The 23194-nt window shown below is 46.6% G+C and overlaps 2 protein-coding genes across 4 annotated transcripts in view; one reads left to right on the forward strand and one right to left on the reverse strand.

Moving 5' to 3' along the window:
* The window catches only part of LOC130211037 (SPRY domain-containing SOCS box protein 4-like), a 32719-nt gene extending 21763 nt beyond the window's left edge, over nt 1-10956 (forward strand). For all 3 annotated transcript variants that reach the window (XM_056441623.1, XM_056441621.1, XM_056441622.1), the window contains 2 exons: nt 199-1039; nt 9428-10956. In XM_056441623.1, the coding sequence (XP_056297598.1) occupies nt 331-1039; nt 9428-9555 (837 nt within the window). In that variant the 5' untranslated portion in view covers nt 199-330 and the 3' untranslated portion in view covers nt 9556-10956. The remainder of the gene's footprint in view (nt 1-198; nt 1040-9427) is intronic.
* Nucleotides 10957-14926: 3970 nt separating this feature from the next.
* LOC130211060 (calsyntenin-2-like) overlaps nt 14927-23194 on the reverse strand; it is a 147477-nt gene continuing 139209 nt past the window's right edge. The window contains exons 12-17 of the mRNA XM_056441661.1: nt 21354-21565; nt 19969-20136; nt 19764-19903; nt 18638-18758; nt 17183-17355; nt 14927-17075 (exon numbers count right to left, since the gene is read on the reverse strand). Coding sequence (XP_056297636.1) covers nt 16887-17075; nt 17183-17355; nt 18638-18758; nt 19764-19903; nt 19969-20136; nt 21354-21565 — 1003 coding nt within the window. The 3' untranslated portion in view covers nt 14927-16886. The remainder of the gene's footprint in view (nt 17076-17182; nt 17356-18637; nt 18759-19763; nt 19904-19968; nt 20137-21353; nt 21566-23194) is intronic.

The following is a 23194-nucleotide window of genomic DNA, read 5'->3' on the forward strand; positions in this document are numbered from 1 at the left end:
AAACCCTGATTACCCGCGATCAATAAAAGCTGCTCACGCGAGGAGCTTTTACACCGGTTATGGATCCCCACGGTAAACGAGGCCGTCGGAGAGAGACGGCCGGCCGGTTTCCACACGGTTATTCTCAACGCGCGGCAACGGCGGGTTGGATAAAAAAACAGAAATATAATAATCCTGTGTTTTTGTTGTGCGTTTCAGGCGTGCGGCTCCCCCTCCCGGCTGAAGACGGCGTCTTTCCACCCAGGACCCACGGCGTCACCACTGCGCCCATGAGGTAGCGTCAGGACCTAGCCCCCCCTCGTCACCGCCCCCCCCCCCCCCCGCCCAGCCATGGGCCAGAAGATCTCCGGCAGCATGAAGTCGGTGGACGTGCGCGGCGAGCCCTCGTACCGGCCGGTGCGCCGCGAGCTGCGCGGCCCGGACTTCTGCCGCCCCCCCCGGCTGGACCTGCTGCTGGACATGCCGGCCGCCGGCGCCGAGGCCCGGCTGCGCCACGCCTGGAACTCTGACGACCGCTCGCTCAACGTCTTCGTCAAGGAGGACGACGCGCTGACGTTCCACCGCCACCCGGTGGCGCAGAGCACGGACTGCATCCGCGGCAGCGTGGGCTACGCGCGCGGGCTGCACGCCTGGCGCATCCACTGGCCCGCCCGGCAGCGGGGCACCCACGCCGTGGTGGGCGTGGCCTCCGCCGAGGCGGCGCTGCACTCGGTCGGCTACACGGCCCTGGTGGGCGCCGACGCCGAGTCCTGGGGCTGGGACCTGGGCCGCAACAGACTGTACCACGACGGCAAGAACCGGCCCGCCGCCACGCCGGCGCCCACGTACCCGCGCTTCCTGGAGCCGGACGAGTCGTTCGCGCCGCCCGACTCGCTCACCGTGGTGCTGGACATGGACGAGGGCACGCTCAGCTTCATGGTGGACGGACAGTACCTGGGCGTCGCCTTCAGGGGCCTGAAGGGCCGCCGGCTGTACCCCATCGTCAGCGCCGTGTGGGGCCACTGCGAGGTGTCCATCCGCTACGTCAACGGACTGGACCGTAAGGCACACACACACACACTCACACACACACACACACACACACACACACTCGCTCCATCTCTCGCTCTCTGTCTCTCTTTCTCACTCTCACTCTCGCTCTCTCCCTCGTGCTTTCCCTCTCGCTTTCTCGCTCTCTGTCTCTCTCTCTCTCCATCTCTGTCTCTCTCTCTCCATCTCTCGCTCTCAGTCACTCTCACTCTCTCTCTCGCTCTGTCTCGCTCTCACTCACTCTCGCTCTCTCTCTCGTGCTTTCCCTCTCGCTTTCTCTCTCTGTCTCTCTCGCTCTCTCCCTCTCGCTTTCTCGCTCTCTGTCTCTCTCTCTCTCTCCGTCTCTCGCTCTCAATCACTCTCGCTCTCTCTCTCGTGCTTTCCCTCTCGCTTTCTCGCTCTCTCTCTCAATCTCTTTCTCGCTCTCTCTCTCGCTCTCTTTCCCTCTCTCGCTCTCTCTCGTGCTTCCCCTCTCGCTTTCTCACTCTGTCTCTCTCTCGCTCTCTGTCTCTCCTTCTCGCTCTCGCTCTCAATCTCTCTCTCTCGTGCTCTCCCTCTCCCTTTCGCACTCTCTCACTCACTCGCTCTCTCTCTCTCTCTCACATATTCAGTCACCCAGAAACAGATGCATGAGAAGCTTTGAGCTCTTCTCGTTCCTCTTGGTGTTCAGTTTTGCAGCTGCAACAATTTCTCAAAACCGATGCATTTATTTTAGTATAAAGGGTTTAAAGCCCCCCCCCCCCCCCCTTCCTCGATGGTACAGCCGGTCTCGGCGTGTTCCCCTGCCGCTCGTGGATGTGTTTGCCTGAACCTGTTCAGCCTGATCCCTGTTCGGGTTCCTCTCGTTCCCTCTGTCCAGTCCCAGAAACCCAGTGCAGGGCCAGAGGGGAGGAAGAGGAGGAAGAGGAGACGGGGAGCACAATTTCAGAGAAAAAGTTGTGTGTGTGTATTCAGACACCAGCTGTGTGACAAAAGTTTGATTGTTTTGAAGATGGAAAGTTGAGTGAGTCATTCTAACAGCCTTCAATGAACTCCTAATCCTCTCATGTGTGTGTGTGTGTAACTGTGTAAGATGGTAAAGCCGGTCTTGGTTCTCCAGGACTTACGGGTTAAGATCACACTGGGAAAGCTTTATTTAGAGATTTGTCGTATTTTTTTTTTTAGACTTATAAAAGGACCTCGATAAAGTGAGCTGCTGCTTTGTGTTCCAACAGGAAGCAACTTAAACATCATGTCTTTACTATTCCCTCTGTCCCTCTTTAACACACACACACACACACACACACACACCTGGATCCAGTTTATTGTGTGTCTCTTTCTCAATGTTCCTCTCCCGCTGCTCTCCGGTTAAATGTCATCGCTCCAACTCAAGTCCAACTCTCAGATTGTGAAACTGTGAAAATGAGCCTCTGAGCTCAGTGTCTGTTGGGGGGGGGGGGGGGGGGGGTGTGTGTGTGTGTGTGACTTCACTGGTTGCACACATCAAAGTCTGTTGACAAGCATACGTGAAGGGAGTTGGATGAGGTCCTGTGTGTCTCTCCAGAGGGAGCTGTGTGAAGGTCTGATAAACTGCCCCAGGTAATGTCACTTGTTGAAAAGAAGAAGAAAAAGAAGTGATAAGAACCAGACGGTAAAACTTTCCGTGTGAGTTTATTATTTTGGGCTGCAGGTGTTTTGATTTGTGATAATCGCTCGTAGGATGACGACCGACCCTTTGCTCACGTGAAACCACTCGAGTTTAAAATCCTGTTTATTTCTTATTTTTTATCATCCTCTCTGCTTCCTGTAGAATCTCATTGATGGAAAGCTTTCTTTTCTTTTCTATTGTCTCGGGCTAATGAAGCGTGCGGATGGCAAAAAACAGGAAGCGGCTAATGGAGCCGACTCACGAGCCTGAACTCTCCTTTATTTCATCATTTTAAGGCATCGAAGATGAGGCCCTCGCATTGTCTCCACTCACGTCTGCATATATGAGATATATATATATATGTGTGTGTGTGCCGATATATATATATATGCTGATATATATATATATCCGCACATATATATATATATCAGCATATGTATATACTACCGTTCAAAAGTTTGGGATCACTTAGAAATGTCCTTATTTTTCAAAGAAAAGCATTGTTTTTTTCAATGAAGATAACATTAAATCAATCAGAAATACACTCTATACATTGTTAATGTGGTAAACGACTATTCTAGGTGAAAACGTCTGGTTTCTAATGAAATATCTCCATAAGTGTATAGAGGCCCATTTCCATCAACTATCACTCCAGTGTTCTGATGGTACGTTGTGTTTGTTAATCGCCTTAGAAGACTAATGTCTGATTAGAAAACCCTTGTGCAATTATGTTAGCACAGCTGAAAACTTTTGCTGATGAGAGAAGCTATAAAACTGGCCTTCCTTTGAGCTAGTTGATTATCTGGAGCATCACATTTGTGGGTTCGATAAGACTCTCAAAATGGCCAGAAAAAAAGAAGTTTCCTGTGAAACTCGCCAGTCTATTCTTGTTCTTAGAAATGAAGGCTATTCCATGTGAGAAATTGCAAAGAAACTGAAAATGTCCTCCAGCGGTGTGTACTACTCCCTTCAGAGAACAGCACAAACGGGCTCTAACAGAGCAGAAAGAGAAGTGGGAGGCCCCGGTGCACAACTCAGCAAGAAGACAAGTACGTTAGAGTCTCTAGTTTGAGAAATAGACGCCTCACAGGTCCTCAACTGGCAGCTTCTTTAAATGGTACCCGCAAAACGCCAGTGTCAACGTCGACAGTGAAGAGGCGACTCCGGGATGCTAGCCTTCTAGGCAGAGTGGCAAAGGAAAAGCCATATCTGAGACTGGCCAATAAAAGAAAAGATTGGTATGGGCAAAAGAACACAGGCATTGGACAGAGGAAGATTGGAAACAGGTGTTCTGGACAGATGAATCCAAGTTTGAGGTGTTTGGATCACACAGAAGAACATTTGTGAGACGCAGAACAGGTGAAAGGATGCTGGAAGAGTGCCTGACACCATCTGTCAAGCATGGTGGAGGTCATGTGATGGTCTGGGGCTGCTTTGGTGCTGGGAAAGTGGGAGATTTGTACCAGGTAAAAGGGATTTTAAATAAGGAAGGCTATCACTCCATTTTGCAACGCCATGCCATACCCTGTGGGCAGCGCTTGATTGGAGCCAATTCCCTCCTCCAACAGGACAATGACCCAAAGCACACCTCCACATTGTGCCAGAACTATTGAGGGAAGAAGCAGGCAGCTTGCTGTCTGTAATGGAGTGGCCAGCACAGTCACCAGATCTCAACCCCATTGAGCTGTTGTGGGAGCAGCTTGACCGTATGGTCCCAAGAAGTGCCCATCAAGCCAATCCAACTTGTGGAGGTGCTTCAGGAAGCGTGGGATGACATGTCAACAGATTACCTCAACAAATTAACAGCTAGAATGCCAAAGGTCTGCAATGCTGTAATTGCTGCAAAAGGAGCATTCTTTGACGAAAGCAAAGTTTGAAGAAAAAAATTAATACTTCAAATACAAATCATTATTTCTAACCTTATCAATGTCTTGACTATATTTTCTATACATTTTGCAACTCAATTGATAAATAAAAGTGAGTTTTCATGAAAAACACAATTGTCTGGGTGATCCCAAACGTTTGAACGGTAGTGTATATCAACATATATATATATATATATGTTGATATATATATATATATATATATATGCGCACGAGGCCGACTCCATGTTGTGAATAATGGCACCGTCACGATGCTTGGAGGTGGCCCCTTATTCTCTTTTCTATGGCAGCTCTTCTTCTTTTTGCTCACCTCCTGGTTTCTATTGTCCCCCCCCCCCTTCTCCTCCTCCCTCCTGCTTAGACTCCTTTATTCTCCATCTCTTTCTCCCTGGGAAGCGATAAGTGTCCTCACACCCTCGTCTGTATTGTCCCTTCTTAATACTCTGCATTAATGCAGTCTCTTTTTTCCTTCTCATCCTTCCTGTGATTCAGTGAGCACTTAAGTCCCTTCGCCCCCCCCCCCCCCCTCGGTCCCGGGGACACTCGAAATAAAGCTCTACGGAGACGTGATTTATATCCGTTTGCTTGTCTCGGAAGTTATAAAAAGAAAAAGCTCCTTATATTCCCGGAAAGCCTTACTTTTATTTATTTTTTGTTCTTTGCCACAGGCCGATTTAAACTCCTTTACACCTGGACCAGAGACGAGGAAGTGGGTCCGACGTCTTCTTTCTTCATCCAAATGAACCCCATCTGGCCCCAAACTCTCTCCCTCCGCTCCACCATCTTCCTCTTTTTCTCCGTCCGTCCTTTTTCCATCACTAATCCTGCTCCGACTGCTCCCTCCACCCGGTGGGCGGTTAACCGCTGACTGGTCTGAGGACGTGCTCCTCGCCGCCCGCTCTGCAGTGTGACGCCGTCGGCGATGTTCACAGCAAGCTGCGGCGTGAGATTAGACCTCGCCGGAGTCGGTGTTGAACTTTGGCCTGAATATCATCCAGTCAGTGTTGTTTGGGTTGTTTGAAAAACATTAATAAATCCCAACGTGATGCTTTAGTTTACATTTTTCATTCTACGTCAATGACGGAAATTGAAGGCTTTTGATTAACGGCTTTAAATAACGACTCCAATTGTCCCAATTTTCTTTTTTTTACTGCGATTTAAGATGTAATGATAATAAAATGGCATAATAGTGCAAGTACACCCTTTTAAAATAACATATATATGTTGTTTTTTTAACGTCATTAACTCAATTTATTCAGATGTTGGAGTGTGAAATAAAAACGACACAACCAAAACAAGACACAAAGGACTCTTAACAATACCAGTACCATGTCTGCACAATGCGCAGGTTTCACAGTGGTCGGTGAACATTTAAGTAACTTTAAATAACTACTCTAATCGTCCCAATTTTATTTTATTTAATATGATTTTAAAGATATTGTAATTTTTTAAGATACATTTTTATGCTGCTGATATAATGACAATAAAATGGCATATATATATGGCATATAATATACTTGTATATATATATAAATTGTATATGGCATATAATATATATTTATATATCTATTTAATATGGCATATAATATAAATGTTTCTATATGCCATATATACATATATATATATACTTTTTTATGGCATATAAAATATATATATTTTATATGGCATATAATATATTTATTTATATACCATATAATATATATATTATATGGTATATAAATAAATATATATATATAATTTTATATGGCATATATATATATAATGTCATCAACTCAATTTATGCAGACATTAGAATGAGAAAAGTATATTAAATGTATGAAATAAAAACACAATAAATTCCATGGACAATGTATTTATTCCGTCATGGTGTTGACGTGCGTGGACAAAGATATCGAGGCGGTTGTAAGCGATCGAGGTCTGTGATGTCGCGACAGCTCGGCTCCCAACGCCACAGGAGCTTCTCCCGTGAAGATGCCAGCCTCCTGCGGACGCGTCGGCCTGCGTCTGACTTTTACAAGTCAAGCTCCGGCTCGATGCCGGCTCTCCGCGGTCACATCGAACACAACGCGAGCGAATCGAATGCGCTCGGATTAACGCGAAGGCGTCGGCGTCGGCGATCCCTCGGCCGTGTGTTTAGAAATATCTGGCAAAAAAAACAACTTGTGTGCGCAGAGAGGAATTCATGCTCCGGCTCCGGTTTGGGGATCTTTGTGAAAAGCGGGCTGCAGGAAACAAGGTTAAAGGATGAAACTGAGGCGGCGGAAGGTTTTCAACGGCTAACAGGCTTTTTAAAAAACTATTTATTAATGCATGTAAGAAATTGCAACGACCTTCTTCCTCGCGACGGTTCTCCTCCAAGTCAAAGTCTCCTCCACTCCTCGGCCCTCTGACTCCTGACCCCCGAAATCGATATCGCCCCCCGTCTTGGATCCTCGCGTCCTTGAATCTCGCTGAGCGAGGTTCTCCTCTCGTGCTTTCATGGATTGTCGTTATTCAAGGTGCTCAAAGCGTTCGCCCCTTCACTTCCTGTGTTTTAACCGCTTTACTTGATGACTTTTCACCTTGATATTGAGTTTTATCGCGTGCATCCAGTGAAGTTACATTGAACCTTCACAATGAGAACCAATGTGCTGCATTTGAGTCTTTTTATTATATATTTATATATATTGTATATATACTTTTTCTTCTTTATAAAATAGATATTTTATTTTCATATCATAAAATATTCAACCCGTAATAAAAGAGTCAGCATTATTATAGTGCAGTTGAATTTATTCCGTGTGTTCTGTAATATAACATATATATAATATTTAAAAATAAAATCTTCATATAATTAGATGTGTATATATATATTCATTTATTTTCTTCCTATAATAATTATATATTTATTGATTTCTTTTCTTAATATAGTAATTATATATATTTATTAAATGATTTATTTTTCTTCATATAATAATTATATATGTGTTTAGATATGTAAATAATAAGGGTTAAATATATTGTATGAAATTATTTTAATTTTTGTATATAATTAAAAAAATTCTTATATATATATATTTTTTCATAATTATTTTCATGAATTTATTCTGTGCTGTGTCGATGGCTGTAAAAGGAAACGGTAAGAAAAATAAATGTCTCATCCTCGTCTCTGCGGGCGTGTTTGCGCGGTAGTCGGTGTGCGGTTCACACACACACACACACACACACGCTAACGCCCACATACGGAGAGACCAAATCGATGGCGGGCCGGGGTTTCTGTCTGGGACTCTCCAGCTCGGCGGTAATAGGAAGTCGGCCGTCGGCGGCGGAAGGAATCGTTCCTTTAAGAGCGACTGGCTTTCCGCTCCGAGCCGACGATTCGGACACCTGCGTCTTCCAATCGAGCGACGGTTCTCTCCGCCGGCGTCCTCCCCGCTGCTTTTCCTCCCCGCTGCTTTTCCCCGCTGCCCTTCTCCAATCTTCACTTTAATTTCGTCTGTCCCTGAAATATATTTCCTACCCCCCCTTCTTTTTTTTCCTTTCCTCCCTTTTGACCAAGGACCGCACATGTGAGACACCCACACCTGTTCTCCTGAATCTAGGCCAGACGGGCCCTATGGAACGCTGGTAGCCCGGTGGCCCCGCCCCTCGCCTGTCAGCTGGGCATGCGGGAGGAGAAGAGGGGGGGGGGGGGGGTGAACAGACGACTGGAACGCATGCCACAAAAGATGGACCCCTCTCACCCCGCTGTATTTCTCAGTGAGACGTAACTGGGTCGTGTCGTCTCGTGGCGAGCCGACGTCGAGATGGAGCGGAGGAAAGCGTGTGTGTCGGGGGAGGGGCTGTTCCCGTCTGCGTCCTCCGCCTTGTTCTCCATTCAGTGCGAGGTTGACGTATCGCCCGCCAGCCCCGCGGGCCTCGCCACTCGCTCCCACGCCGCCTCTCCACCGCGCCGGGAATCTGTCGGGAACTCGTCTCTGCACTTTCCTGTCCGGCATTCCCGTTTCTTTTTATTTATTTATCTGGTCGCGATGGCCAGAGACGGCCTGGAGGCGAGGGAAGAGGTCGTTAAACGTATCCGCTCACTCGCTTAAGAAAAGCCATTCGGGATATGCAGGCGGGGAAAGGTGAGGCTGTAAATGGACACACACACACACACAAACACACACACACATACACACACATACACACACAGTCACACATATACACACACACACACACACATACACACACATACACACACAGTCACACATATACACACATACACACACAGTCACACATATACACACACACACATACACACACAGTCACACATATACACACACAGTCACACATATACACACACATACACACACAGTCACACATATACACACACACACACACACATACACACACATACACACAGTCACACATACACACACATACACACATACACACACATACACACACATACACACATACACACATACACACACACACACATACACACACATACACACACAGTCACACACACACACATACACACACAGTCACACACACACATACACACACATACACACACAGTCACACATATACACATACACACACATACACACACAGTCACACATATACACACACACAGTCATGCAGCATTCTAACTATCAGTTGCAGCTCCTCGTTGACGTGTGCTGTGTGACCCGGCTGAGTGAGGCGGGTCACAGGCGCTTCTGTGGCGCTGCAATTATTTATAATGACGCTGTGAGCGATGAATGACTGACGGACGTCGAGCGCAGGAAACGCTGAACATGAACGGAGAGGCGGGCTGCTTGCTTTCTTTTTTAACAACCACTTAGCAGCTTTGTGTGTACAAATGTCCCTAAACATAGTCTCTCTCTCTCTCTCTCTCTCTTCCCCCCCCCCCCCCCCACAGCGGAGCCCCTCCCCCTCATGGACCTGTGCAGACGAGTCGCCCGATTGGCTCTCGGCAGGGAGCGCATCCATCACATCGACACGCTGCCGCTGCCGCAGACGCTGAAGAACTACCTCCAGTACCAGTGACACCCCCCCCCACACACACACCTACACACACACACACCTACACACACACACACACACACACACCTACACACCTACACACACATACACACACACCTACACACACCTACACACAGACGCGCGGGACGAAGCTCCCCGTGTTCTCGCGGTCGCCTCCTGAACTCTGATCACAGCCATCAGACATCTGCTGAGGACGTTGCCGTCGACGACGAACAGGCGGAGAAGACGACGACGGTGCCGCCGCATGGGGGGGTCGAGGGGGCGGGGCTTCCAATCTGAATGTTTTTATCTTATGCGCCTTATTGTTATGATTTTTTTAGGAATCTTTCTACTTGGCAGACGGGGGGGGGGGGGGGGGGTTGCGATGGAGTTTTCCCGCGACTCCAGCGTAATCGTCCTCCTCTCACGCAGTGGTTATTTTTTGGGGGGGTTGACGGCTTAACCTGCCAACTTTTCCGCACGCACGCCGTGGAAGCCTCCTCAGGGGAAACAACAACAACATGTTGGTATTTATATTCCCAACAGCACAGCTCTGTGGAGAGGCAACTACCCCTCCAAGCCCCAGGAGAGAGAGGGAGGGCGAGTGAGAATGGGAGAGAAGGGAAGAAAGTCGACGTGTGTGTGTGTGTGTACGTGTGTGTGTGTGCAGCACACATGGATTACCTCCAGTATCTGTTGGTGTGGAGACAGAGACTCTTTAGTTGGATGACGAGTTCACCTGCTTCGTCTAGTTTGAACCTTCTCTCTCCTCTCCTTTCTCTCCTTCTATCTCCCCTCTTCCACTCTCTCTCTCCCCTTTATCCTCTCTCTCCTCTCTCCTTTTGCTCTCTCTCCTCTCTCTCCTTCTATCTCCCCTCTTCCACTCTCTCTCCTCTCCCCTTCTCCTCTCTTCCTCTCTTCTCCGCTTCCCTCTATCCTCTCTCTCCTCTCCCCCTCTCCTCCCTCTGATTGGAAGCCTCCACCATGTTTGGACTCAGAGGACTGTGGCTGCTGTTACTCTCCATCTCATCTAACGTTGATAGAAATTGATCTAAAGGTGTGTGTGTGCGTGTGTGTGTTTGACTGCTAATGTGCCTGAGACACACACACACACAAAAAGCACACGTCAACACGTGTCATGTCACAAATAACCTCTCACACACACACACACACACACACACACACACACACTGTCTTTAAAGCTGCTTTCCATCTCTGTATTCCTCCCCTGTGTGTTTTTAGTTTTTTCAATTATTTTTTTTAATGCCTGATTTACTTTTTTAAGATTCTGGTTTTAGGATTAATTTTGTATGCATTTTCTGTATTTTATTTCCTTCCTTCCGGAGGCGTCTGCGGGTTCGTCTCGTGGGCAGAACGCTGTGCGGCCACGAGACTTTTAAATGTGAATAAAGTGGCTAAACTCTCCGACTCGTCTTCAGCTGAAGGATCAGAACACGAGAGTTAAAGTAAAGAGTTTATTTGGGATATAAAACACTCAGAACGGTTCTGGGCAGACGCTGAGACCGCAGAACAAAGCTCTGAGGTCAAAGTTCAGCTGGAACGACCAACATCAGTGCAGCAGAGAGCCTTTAATATCACCACGCCCCCTCGTGGAGACGACCGGTACTACAGAGGACATGGACTCTTCACTACGTCTTCTTCAGCCCGTTGATGTGAAGACGGAACGGCGAGTGGAAGATGCTGAAGATGCACTCGGCTCCAGAGACGGCGAGAGCTGACATTGATTACCCCCCCCCCTCATCCCCCCTTCACCAACTTGTAGCCTCCGTCTGCTCAGCACTTATAGCTCTGATCAATAATGCAGCGATCAGCTTCTTTTTTACAGGATTATTGAAGAAGCTGAAGAGACGGAGAGCCGACTCCACTTCTCTGTCTCCACCTCTCCGTCTCCCCCGTAACGACTTCCTCTCCCTTTCTCTCCTCCATCCCTTTCCCCTCTCCTCCTCCATCTAACTCCCCTCCCTTCTCCATCTCTCCCCTCCATCTATTTATATTCTTTGCCATCCCCTCTCCTCCATCCCTTTCCCCTCCATCTCCTCTCTCCCCTCCATCAATGCATGTTGTCTGCATGTATAAATCATGTTGCGTATAAAGCTCACATTTCATATTTCCTCTTCTCCTTTTTGGTTTCTCTCTTGTGCCTCGATGTCTTTTTATGTCTCCTCAAAGTATGAGAAGTATGTCTTTGACCTGCTGGAAGAGGAGGATGAGGAAGAGGAGGATGAGGAAGACTTCAACGCGTTGATCAACATCAACGGAGCTTTGTTTGTTATTTTTTGGGTTGTTTTGATTCATCTTCAAGAGTCTTGAAGGGGAGACCGAACGTGGTATTAAAATTATTTTATATTTAAATAACTTTAAATTGCGTTTAAGTTAAATAGCTCAAGTGTTGAGTCTCAAAGGGGATTATTATACATATTTATATATAAATATATTATGATTTATTAAATAAATATATTAATTAATTTAATTTATTTAATTAATATCTCTTCATCTTGCTCTCTTTCACTCTCTTTATCTTACTCTCTTTCTCTCCTTATTAATCTTGCTCTCTTTTGTTCTTTCTTGTTCTCTCATTTGTCTGTCTCCCCCCCCCCCCCCCATGATAAGTGTCTCCCTCCAACTTTATTAATTTCTATTTTATTTTATTTTAACTGTCTGTTCTGAGGTTCCGGTGCTCGGTAACCGTCAGAGGAGCTGCTGCTGCGACCTTCTCAAAGGTCACCTGAGCCCATTAGGCCCAGAGCAGCCACGCCTGGACAGCGGGGGTCACACACACACACACAGCAGCCAAGTTTATTTAATTTAATTAATGTTTGTTTTATTTATCTGTCCCTCTCTCACTGCGCGTGACGTCATCGTGCCCAGCGGCCTGTTCTGTTACGGGTGTAAATATGCAGGCAGTCTATGAGGAGCCAGGATTTTGGGTCCCGTGACGTCACACTATCTATCGTGTTTTTTTGGTGGACGTGTAAAGAACAATGTCTCTATTTACAGGTACACTTTTTCTATTGTTTTTATTTTTTAACAGGAAAGACGCTCGGGTCACATTTTGATTAAATTAAATTAAATTAAATTAAATATAATAATGAGTTGTCCTGTCTGCATCTGACATAGTTCCAACATGTGGCCCGAACTCTAATGAGCTGAGCAGGATGGATATATTCTTCGCGTCATGCCTGCTGCCACCTTGTGGTCACCTGCTGTTACTGCAACACATTTAATCCTCTGTGCATATTAATAGTCTTCCGGTGATTTATTATCGTGGGAGTCACACAAGACAGATTTTTTTGTAATAATTAATTAAACATGAACTTACTTTCATGAATAAATTATGCAGTTTTCAGACTGTGAAATTTTAGTAACTAGTAAAACAATGAATAATAATTATAATAGAACCAACGAGTTGAGACTTGATAAATTGAACATTTAATTGACGCATGTTGTGTATTTAATTCTCAGTAAATTGACTCATTTATTCTACTAAACATTTCAACTCGAGAAAAATAACTGACATGTCGAGAGGCAGAGAAACAACTCTGGAGCCTACATTTCCCATGATGCAACAGACCCCCCCCCCATCCTCCACTGCCAGTGTATTAAGTGTTTGCTTCATATCATAAACTTTATTAGTTTTCCAGACTAAGTCGAGATCAATAACCTTGATGACATCATCGTGATGAGTGTAACTTATTATTATTTTATTATTACCCAGCTGAACGCTATGGTAGCCTTTTTAGCCCTCCTCCTCATTTCCCTCCTTTTCCTCTTCCTCTTCCTTTTCCTTCTCGTCCTCTTCCTTTTATTCCTCATTTTCCTTCACCTTTTCATCCTCTTCCTCTTTTTCCTCCTCCTTGTCCTCTTCCTCCTTTCCCTCCTCGTCCTCTTGTCCTCCTCCTGATTGTCCTCTTCCTTCTTTTCCTCCTCCTCCACCTCCTCTTCCTCCATTTCCTCATTCCTCCTCCTTTTCCTGTTCATCCTCTTCCTCCATTTCGTCCTTTTCTTCCTCCTCTTCCTCGTGTGCTTTGAGTTCATGTCTTTTATAAGAATCTTGAGCCACAAATAAAGATTTATAACTTTTAAAAACGATCTGATTCTTAGAGGCTGAATGATCTGATCTCGGGTCCGTTACTAAGCAAAGAGCTCTGCGAGCTACTTCCGGTATTCAGGGGAGGAGGTGGTTGTGCTGCAGTGCGGTGGACAGCCACTAGAGGGAGCCATTCCATTGGCCATGGACTCTGTGTGTATGTTGTTACCTTCGCATTGAAAATGCGGAAGGTTATGTTTTGATCGCCGTGTATTTATTTATTTATTTATTTGTATGCGTGTTATTCGCAAAACTCAAAAAGTATTGAACCGAATCGCATGAAATTTCGTGGGATGATTGTTTATTATCCGGGGACCAGTTGATTAGATTTTGGGATCAATCGGGTCAAAGGTCAAGGTCAAAGGTCATGAACAGGTCAAATCTTCTTGAATCACATGTAATTTGGTGGGATGATTGTTTATTATCCGGGGACCAGTTGATTAGATTTTGGGATCGATCGGGTCAAAGGTCAAGGTCAAAGGTCATGAACAGGTCAAATCTTCTTGAATCACATGTAATTTGGTGGGATGGTTGGTTATTATCCGGGGACCATTTGATTAGATTTTGGGATCAATCGGGTCAAAGGTCAAGGTCATGGAAAGGTCAAAATCTTTTTTTTTACCATAGCACGATACATTTTTGTCCAATTGGCATGCAACTAATGCCAAAATGTTCATAATTCAATGCCCAATCTTGTGATATGCGAAGGTATGCGCTCTACCGAGTGCCCGTTCTAGTTCATGAATGTTTTAGGACTCGAAGCTACAGCATACATACATGGATTTAATAACATAATAATGTCTATTTGAATTCAATATTTATTATAGAATTAATAGCACACTAACTAGAAAAAAATTCTTATATTTAAATGCAATGAAGATCTTTATGACTTTTTTCAGCACAATATACTGCGACATTTACATCACTTTTTTCGACATATTGTGTATATTGACAATTTTTTAACCTTATGACTTTTACATGAAGTTTTTAAACAAACTATATTTTTACCTGTAAAATGACATTTTATATATTTGACCTTTTTTCTGATGTTTTCCGACAGACTTTTCCTTGACTTTTTCTTTTTATATTACATCTAATAACTTTTTCTTATATATAAATATTTGTATATATTTTTTCTTATATATAATGAATATATATAAATATTTCTATATATATATGTATTTTTTAAAATAAATATATATATGTTCATTAGATTGAATTAAGTTTATAAACATTCATGATCAGATTAAAGATAACGTTGCAGTGACACACCACAAGAGCCACAGCTAGATTCCAAAACAAGTTTTTATTGGCCGATGTACAGAAAGTGCTGCAGTGACCAAAAGAAAAACAGACCAAAGAGTCCAGGAACAAAATAAAGATAAACAAAAAAAGAAATAAAAAAAGAAGAAAAACTAACTTACACATTTTACAAGGTTTCCATGTTGATTTCATCGTCCTCTTCTAAAACAAACGTCAGGACAACATTAGGGCTGGCTGATGCAAAATGCAAAATCCACCAAAGGTTTGTGATGGGCGGGGGGGGGGGGTGCAAAGGTGCAAGGTGACGTCACAAGAACAGGTGTCACAGTAGATGAGGAAAAGTCCTAAACGACATATGAGATCTTTACATGAACACAGAGCTACAGAACACACAGGCAGGAGGCGCTCCCAGCAGAAGCTCCGCCCACCGGACATAAGCTCCGCCCACCGGACTCAAACGGACGGCCCCAGTTAGAGATTAAAGTTCTTCCCCTTCCAGGTGGAGACACCTGATGAAGCTGGATGTGACGCTGTCGGGTGCATTTCATTGTTTTATGTTCTAGGTTTTGTAGTTCTGCTGCTTCGCCCCTCGGGTCCTTCATTAATGCTGCGTGGCGTTCAAAGGTTGTAGTTCTTCAAGGTTTCTTATCTGAAATAAGTATCAGAAATAACTGATGACTGAATCAAAACATTAAAGAGTTATAAAACCACCACGAGGTGCTGATGTGCACTTAACATAAAAATAGAAGCGGAGCTTTAACCTCCATTTAATATAGATATACTGTATATATATGTGCTATATATTAGTTCTTATTCAATTTAATAATTAAAATAAATAAAGGCTAAATACATATACATGGATATACACATTTGAGCCTTACTTTTAAACTGTAATATTTCCTCTTGTATTTTTTCTATCCAGTAAAATCGTCCACTTGGCACATATTCTCTATTATATTATATTACAGCTTTTTGATTTAAAGGATATTTATTAAAAAATAAACTAACTTTTTTCAAAATGTAAAAAATAAATAAAAAATAAATAGAATAATCCAACTGTTTTAATTAAAATAAGGTTATTAGTATCGGCCTAACGAATCCTCACGCTCTATTATTTTGAATCTAGTCTCTGCAGCATTAATGAAGGACACAGCAGTATTAATGGTGTAGCTCCGCCCCCTGAGACGAAGATCTAATTTGGGCACGCCCTCTTTTCTGACCCAGAAGGTCACGTGACCTGAACACAAACAAACACATTTACTGAGGGTTGAGTGAGGTTCAGGTACATACAGGATGAACAGGTGTGTGTGTGTACAGGTGGAGAAGGTGGTGTTAGGGAGTAGGGGGGGGGGGGGGGGGGTCACCTACTATACTCAATATTTACATGAACGGAGCGTATAAAAATGTACAAGGAGACTCCTCTGTTTTAACTCCAGAACCCCCGGACCCCCCTCGGCTAGGTCACCATGACGACACACAGATCATTGTATTGTTTTTTTGGTGTTTTTCTTTTTTGATTACCATTGAAAATATGCTATTTCTGAAAAATCCCTTTTAGCCCCCCGACGTGTAGGCGAGAATAAAGACTGATAAATAACCCAAAATACAAACCCCCCAAAAAATAGTCAGTTTCTTAATTGACTTTTCTTGCATTTTTTTTCACGGTTCGGTTGACGTAAAACGAGATTTAAAGAAGTTTATTTCACTAAAGGTCGGAGTGATGGCGTCGCCGTCATGGGAGAGAGATGCTTCGAGGAAAACACAGCGCTGTCCCTTTAAGACGGGTCTTTATTGATTTGTTGTGTTATTAAAACCGGTTTTCTGAGGTCAAATCACTGCAGTGTCTACGTCGTCCAGCAGGGGGCGATATTACCTCATTCTAGAGCACCGACGTCACAAAAGTCTTTTTATGTTTTCAACCGTGTGTGTGTCGCAGACTGTGTGTGTGTGTGTGTGTGTGTGTGTGTGTGTGTGTGTGTGTGTTTCAATAAGATATCGTCGTGTTGTCCCAGTGTTGTCCCCTCTCGCTCTGGCGTTGCATTCTGGGTAGCTGGACGTCCACGTCCTCCTCACTGTCGTCCGACTCGGCGCTGGTGATGTCATCCTCCTCCTCGTCCTCGTCCTCCTCGTCGTCCTCCTCTTCCTCCTCTGCAGCCTGCGGCCCCGCCAGGTTCTACGCAGAGTTTCAGAAATCATTAGAAATTTGCGTCAAAAACCAGAATAATTGATTTTCTTCCTCCCGATAGTGGGCGTGTATATTCCTTGCGTAGCTCCGCCCACCTCCATCGGGTTGACCGTGATGGTCAGGGCGCCGTCCTCCGCCTCCTTGGCGCCCTCCGCCAGCCGGACCTCCTGCTGGTGGGTGAGGTGGACGCGGTAGATGCCGAGCACCACCACCGCCACCAGGGCGGCGATGCAGAGCACGATGACCACGGTGGCAGCGCTGGGCACGGCTGAGGAGAGGAAGAGAGGAGGGGAGGGGAGAGGAGAGGAGAGGGGAGAAAAGGATAGGAGGGGAGAGAAAAGGATAGGGGAAGGGAGGAGAGGAGGGGATGAGAGGAGAGAGGAGTGGGGAGAGGAGAGCAGAGGAGATGAAAGGAAAGGAAAGGAATGGAGAGAAGAGGAAAGGAAGAAAGGAAGGGAAGGGGAGGAAGGAGTTGTTCAGTTTATTAAGAACGTCTCTTGGACCAGGCATTTCCCAGCATGCACTGGGGTGCGTTAGTTGAAGGAGGACCTCGTGATGAGCAGTTCTTCCCCCTCAGTTCTTGTCTGCAGGTTTTACTCTGAGCCGGGTCTGAGTTTCACAGACTGTTCTTTAAGCGTAAGCTCATTGAAATAAGATACTGGACACCTGTGAGTGTGTGTGTGTGAGAGTGTGTGTGTGTGTGTGTGTGCGTGTGTGTGTGTGTGAGAGTGTGAGTGTGTGTGAGAGTGTGAGTGTGTGTGTGTGTGTGTGTGTGTGTGTGTGTGTGTGTGTGTGTGTGTGTGTGTGTGTGTGAGTGTGTGTGTGTGTGTGTGTGAGAGTGTGTGTGTGTGAGAGTGTGTGTGTGTGTGTGTGTGTGTGAGAGCCTCACAGAGGACTCCTCAGATGGTCATGTGATTCACTAGTTCCCTAGATTTCAAACTAAGTACACGGCCTCTGATCTTCTTCCTCTCAGCGAAGCTCCATGCAGAACACACACACACGGACACATTCACACACACAGACACACACGGACACACACACGGACACACTCACACACACACACACACACACACACATGGACACACTCACACACACACACGGACAAACAGACACACACACACACACGCACACGTTAATCAGCCTCCAGACCACCTCTAACAATGCTGTATTGTTCTACTTGTTTTTGTTGTTGTTGTTGTTTTTTTGTTTTTGTGTCTATTTAGAATTTTTTTATTTATTTGAGGTCCCGTAACTCTTAGTATGAAGTGTGTTGTTGCTGCTTTGAAAGAGTAAATTATAAAATCACCAAAACACTCACACAAACACACACACACAACTTTAACACACACACACTCACACAACTTTAACACACACACACACTCACACAACTTCAACACACACCGCTTTGTGTTCTGCAGCGTTCACATTTGGAACATCCTCCCCTCGCCGTGAGACTCTCTCTCGGCTCTGAGTGCGACGCTTTTGTAAAACTCAGAGAATCAGAGACAACATTCAGAGAGAGAGAGGTGATGTCACCCGTCAGTGCTCACCTGAGCTGTGTGGGTGCCGGTCCTGGATCATGGCCGGGTTGTGCATCACCTGCATGTACTGAGGCGGCGCCACCATGTGGTCGACGTGCTCCCTCGCCTCCGCGCTGTGGAGCGCGCCCACCTGGTGGCAGACAGGCGCAAGCACACGCGGCGGCTTTTACTTCTTCCAATTCAGCCGAGAGAAAGTCAGGATGAAAATGCGGTGTGTGTGTGCGTGTGCGTGTGTGTGCGTGTGTATGTGTGTGTGTGCGTGTGTGTGTATGTGTGTGCAGGGTCAACCCAATACAGGAATTTAAATGTCGTGCACGAGAACATTGCGTAACAGGCGAGGGGCGGATTCAGTCTGAGGAGGTGTTCAGTGTCGCATCGCGCCTCCTTTCAATGCTTCAAAACATTAAGATATATATATATATTTATATATATTTTGGTACACATTACAATATTTCACATCCCAGTTGCTATTTTTTCAAAAGATGTTTATGGTGCAAAAAATAAAGAAAATGCCTCCTGTGGTTCATTTATTCAACATTGCCAGTCACCAGCGCCGAGTCAGCACAAAGTGAACATGCGCTGTATTTATATATATATATTTATGATTTTTTAGATCCAGACATTGGGTATCTGCTCGTCGGCCTCGGGACGTTTTACTTTCCCCGGCCGCTTCCTTTGAAGGAGGGATCCGCCATCTTTATTCCCCCCACAAGCCTCAAATGGAAATATTAAAGCGGGACATCACACGCTCTCCTGCTGCTCTTTTCAGCATGTTTTCACGCCTTAAATGTAAACAAAAACATAATTGATGTTTCCCTCTGAATATAAACCTGTCTTAAGAACCCTCCGTTTGAAATGCTGCTGTCTCTTTAAAAGAAACAGGGAAAAAAGGCCCCGCCTGCTCTGATTGGCCAGTGGGGGAGGAGCCTCTCGGATGGGGGCGTGGCCTATACTCCAATGTAAGTTTCCTGAAGGAAGCAGTGATCTTCTCATCACACATCGATATGTCGAGTCGAGACTTATTTGCAGAGCTGATTTTTTCTTCTCCTCCTTGTTTGTGTTTATAAAACCTCAACAACTCTAAAAAACACACGAAGAAGAAGAAGAAGCGGCGGCGGCGGCGGCGGCGGCTGACCTCCAGGTGGAACTCGTTGCTGGTGTAGCGTCCGTTGAGCTCCGAGCAGGTGAGGCGGAACCTCCTCTCCGGGTCCGGCCGCCGGCTGCAGTAGATCACCTGTCGGATCACCTGCTCGTAGTTGGACATGGAGTCCACGCCTGAGGGGGGGGGAGGAGTTAAGACACCTGAAACAACTCGTGGCGGCGGCGTGACGCGGCCGTACCGTAGACGGACACGCCGGAGGTGGAGTTGGTGGCGTCCAGGTGTTTCCCGAGCAGAGCGCCGCGCCGCAGCTGCAGGGACTCCTCCTCCGGCCTTAGCTCCTCCCCCAAAACCAGGACGTCGCAGTAGTCCAGGTTGTGGATGATCTCCAGCACCCCGGGTCGACGTGCTGCACACACGCACACACACACACGCACACACACACACACGCACACACACACCTCTTGTGAGTTGTAATAATTACGAGGTCCTCTGGGATCTCGATCCCGTGTAAATCTACTGTCTCTCGCAATTTGTGGCAAATTACCTCTAATTTCTAATCACGAGAGTCCATTTTTTTTCTTCTTCTCATCTTATGAAAGCTCCCCGAGCCCCCCCCCCCCCCCCCGGTGAGGCTCCTGCACCTCGTTAGCCGGGGGCTCGTGGCCAGGAGGGCCCTCTGGTGCTACCCAGAGGGTTCCTGTGATCTCCACCCCGAGCTCATCTCTAAATCACACCACGCCCCCTAGTGGTCATGACGGTCCCTCGCGAATAAGGCTTAAAAAATCAAATAAAAGCACACGCTTAATGAATAAATGCACATAAATACATTAAAATAAAGCAGCCGGTCGCATCGACCGCCCCCCCCCCCCCCCCGGACCGGTTTGACGTGGTTCAGCCCCACGGGACTCGAACCTGCACCTTCACCCAGTCTGAGGGTAGTGCTGCGCTCTCTACTGAGAATTCCTGAGGAAGAAGAGGAAACGGGAGCGGAAGACGAAGAACATGAGAGCAAAGCCTGAAGAGGAGGAGCGGAACACAACGAGAAACGAGGAATGAAAGAAAAGACGAGCGTGAAGGAGAAGATGGACGACCTTGACTTAGAGTGAAAAGAGACGGCATTGTGAGACGGGTGGAGGATGGAGGGGGGGGGGGGGGGGGCGAGGGGCTAATTAAGAAAGTCCAAAAGAAATGCAGTGCCCGCCTTGAAAAAGAATAAATGTGATTCATCTGGAATCCTTTAACCCCGGAGAGAACACCACCTCTGATCATTATGGACTCTCTCTCTCTCTCTCTCTCTCTTTTCCGGGCTCGATTTCCTCCGAGCGACATGAGAGGACCCCTTGCTGCTGCTCAGGTGTTCCTCCCGAGCGGTTGGTGTTCAAAGAGAGAGACCGGTGGCCCCGCGTGGCTCCGGCTCGCCACGAAGGAGTGAAAACGTCATCGATATGAAACCACACTGAAATATTTAACCGAGACAGACCTCCTCCTGAACGCACCGACGTCGGGAGTCAGATATCGTCAGTGGGGACGGTCGCTGTAAAAGTCAGCGTGTCGATCCTCGCCGGCTCAAAGGGACGTTGAGGATGTTGATACAGATTCTATACCCCCCCCCCCCCCCCATACCTGTGTCGTGCGCGGTGGCGTCCGCTCTGGTGACCGTGCTGCTGATGCGGAGGTCCCTGAACGGCGCCGTGCCTCCCGGCGGCCGGAAGTCGGAGGCGGGCCGGGTCAGCCGCTCCGCCCCGCTGATGGTGATCCGGGGCTCGCTGGGCTGCGACACCATCACCACCGCGTCAATGTCCGGGATGGTGAGACAGGTGTCCTCCCCGAAACACCTGGGGAGGGGAAGAGAAGGTCCTCATCAGAGAAGGTCCTCATCAGAGAAGGTCCTCATTAGAGAAGGTCCTCATCAGAGAAGGTCCTCATTAGAGAAGGTCCTCATCAGAGAAGGTCCTCATTAGAGAAGGTCCTCATCAGAGAAGGTCCTCATCAGAGAAGGTCCTCATTAGAGAAGGTCCTCATTAGAGAAGGTCCTCATCAGAGACGGTCCTCATCAGAGAAGGTCCTCATCAGAGAAGGTCCTCATTAGAGAAGGTCCTCATCAGAGAAGGTCCTCATTAGAGAAGGTCCTCATCAGAGAAGGTCCTCATCAGAGAAGGTCCTCATTAGAGAAGGTCCTCATCAGAGACGGTCCTCATCAGAGAAGGTCCTCATCAGAGAAGGTCCTCATTAGAGAAGGTCCTCATCAGAGAAGGTCCTCATTAGAGAAGGTCCTCATCAGAGACGGTCCTCATCAGAGAAGGTCCTCATCAGAGAAGGTCCTCATTAGAGAAGGTCCTCATTAGAGAAGGTCCTCATCAGAGACGGTCCTCATCAGAGAAGGTCCTCATCAGAGAAGGTCCTCATCAGAGAAGGTCCTCAGAGGTCCTCATATAACCAGTGTACCGCTGCCACACACACACACACACACACACATGGAGGAGCTGCAGATTACACATCAAACAAATGGAAAACAAGAGACACTAAAATGAGAAAAAGGACAGAGGGAGGGAGGGAGCAGAGGAAAGGAGGGAGGGAGGGAGGCACTGAGGGCGGTGATGGTGTAAGCCCTGAAAGCTGAACAAACAACACGATTTCTGTTTTTACATTTCACCGAAGGCCTTTCAAGCACACGCACACACACACACACATAGACACACACAGATACACACACACACAGACGCACACACACACACACACACACACACACACACACACACACACACACACACACAGTGGGCGGGACATCAATGCTTCTGCAGCGAGGAATCACAACAAGTTTATTTCCTGCATTTGGAAACCTGGGCTCTGAGATGTGTGTGTGTGTGTGTGTGTGTGAGTGTGTGAGTGTGTGTGTGTGTGGTGTTTACGATGTGCCTCAGCAATGCATAAATCCCCAAAAGGTGAGTTTCCACATGTTGTTCTGGTTCCTGCGTGACGTGTTGTGTGTTGTGTGAATCTCACTTCAGACGTCTTTGTGTTTACGAGAAGTTTCTTTTAGATTTATCACACGTGTTCTCCTCCGTGTAATTTTTAAGAATAGGCGAAGTAGGCAGTGGGGGAGGGGGCGGGGCCTGTACTATATCAACTACGTACAAAATAAAATAACAGCAGAGAGCAAAGGGAACTCGGTGATGTAATAACGAGTTATTACATTCATGTTGAACATGTCAGCGACTCTGGGGCAGGAAGTTTAAAGAGTTCATCTCCTCGTTGTTCGTCAGATTCTCTCTCGCCTCTAACCGGCTTCAGCTCATCGCTGGGAAACACTAAACTCACTTTATTTTTTTGGGGGATGAAATAATAAATCAGAGCGACCCTCGTTTTCCAATTTGGGGGGGGGGGGGGGGGGGGTAACTCTGTAATCCTCGGCCGCCGGTCGTCTGAGGCAGCAGCCGGTGTCCCGGGGCGCCGGGTGATCTCCG

Source organism: Pseudoliparis swirei, chromosome 20 (assembly GCF_029220125.1).
Source record: "Pseudoliparis swirei isolate HS2019 ecotype Mariana Trench chromosome 20, NWPU_hadal_v1, whole genome shotgun sequence".
Classification (NCBI taxonomy): domain Eukaryota; kingdom Metazoa; phylum Chordata; class Actinopteri; order Perciformes; family Liparidae; genus Pseudoliparis; species Pseudoliparis swirei.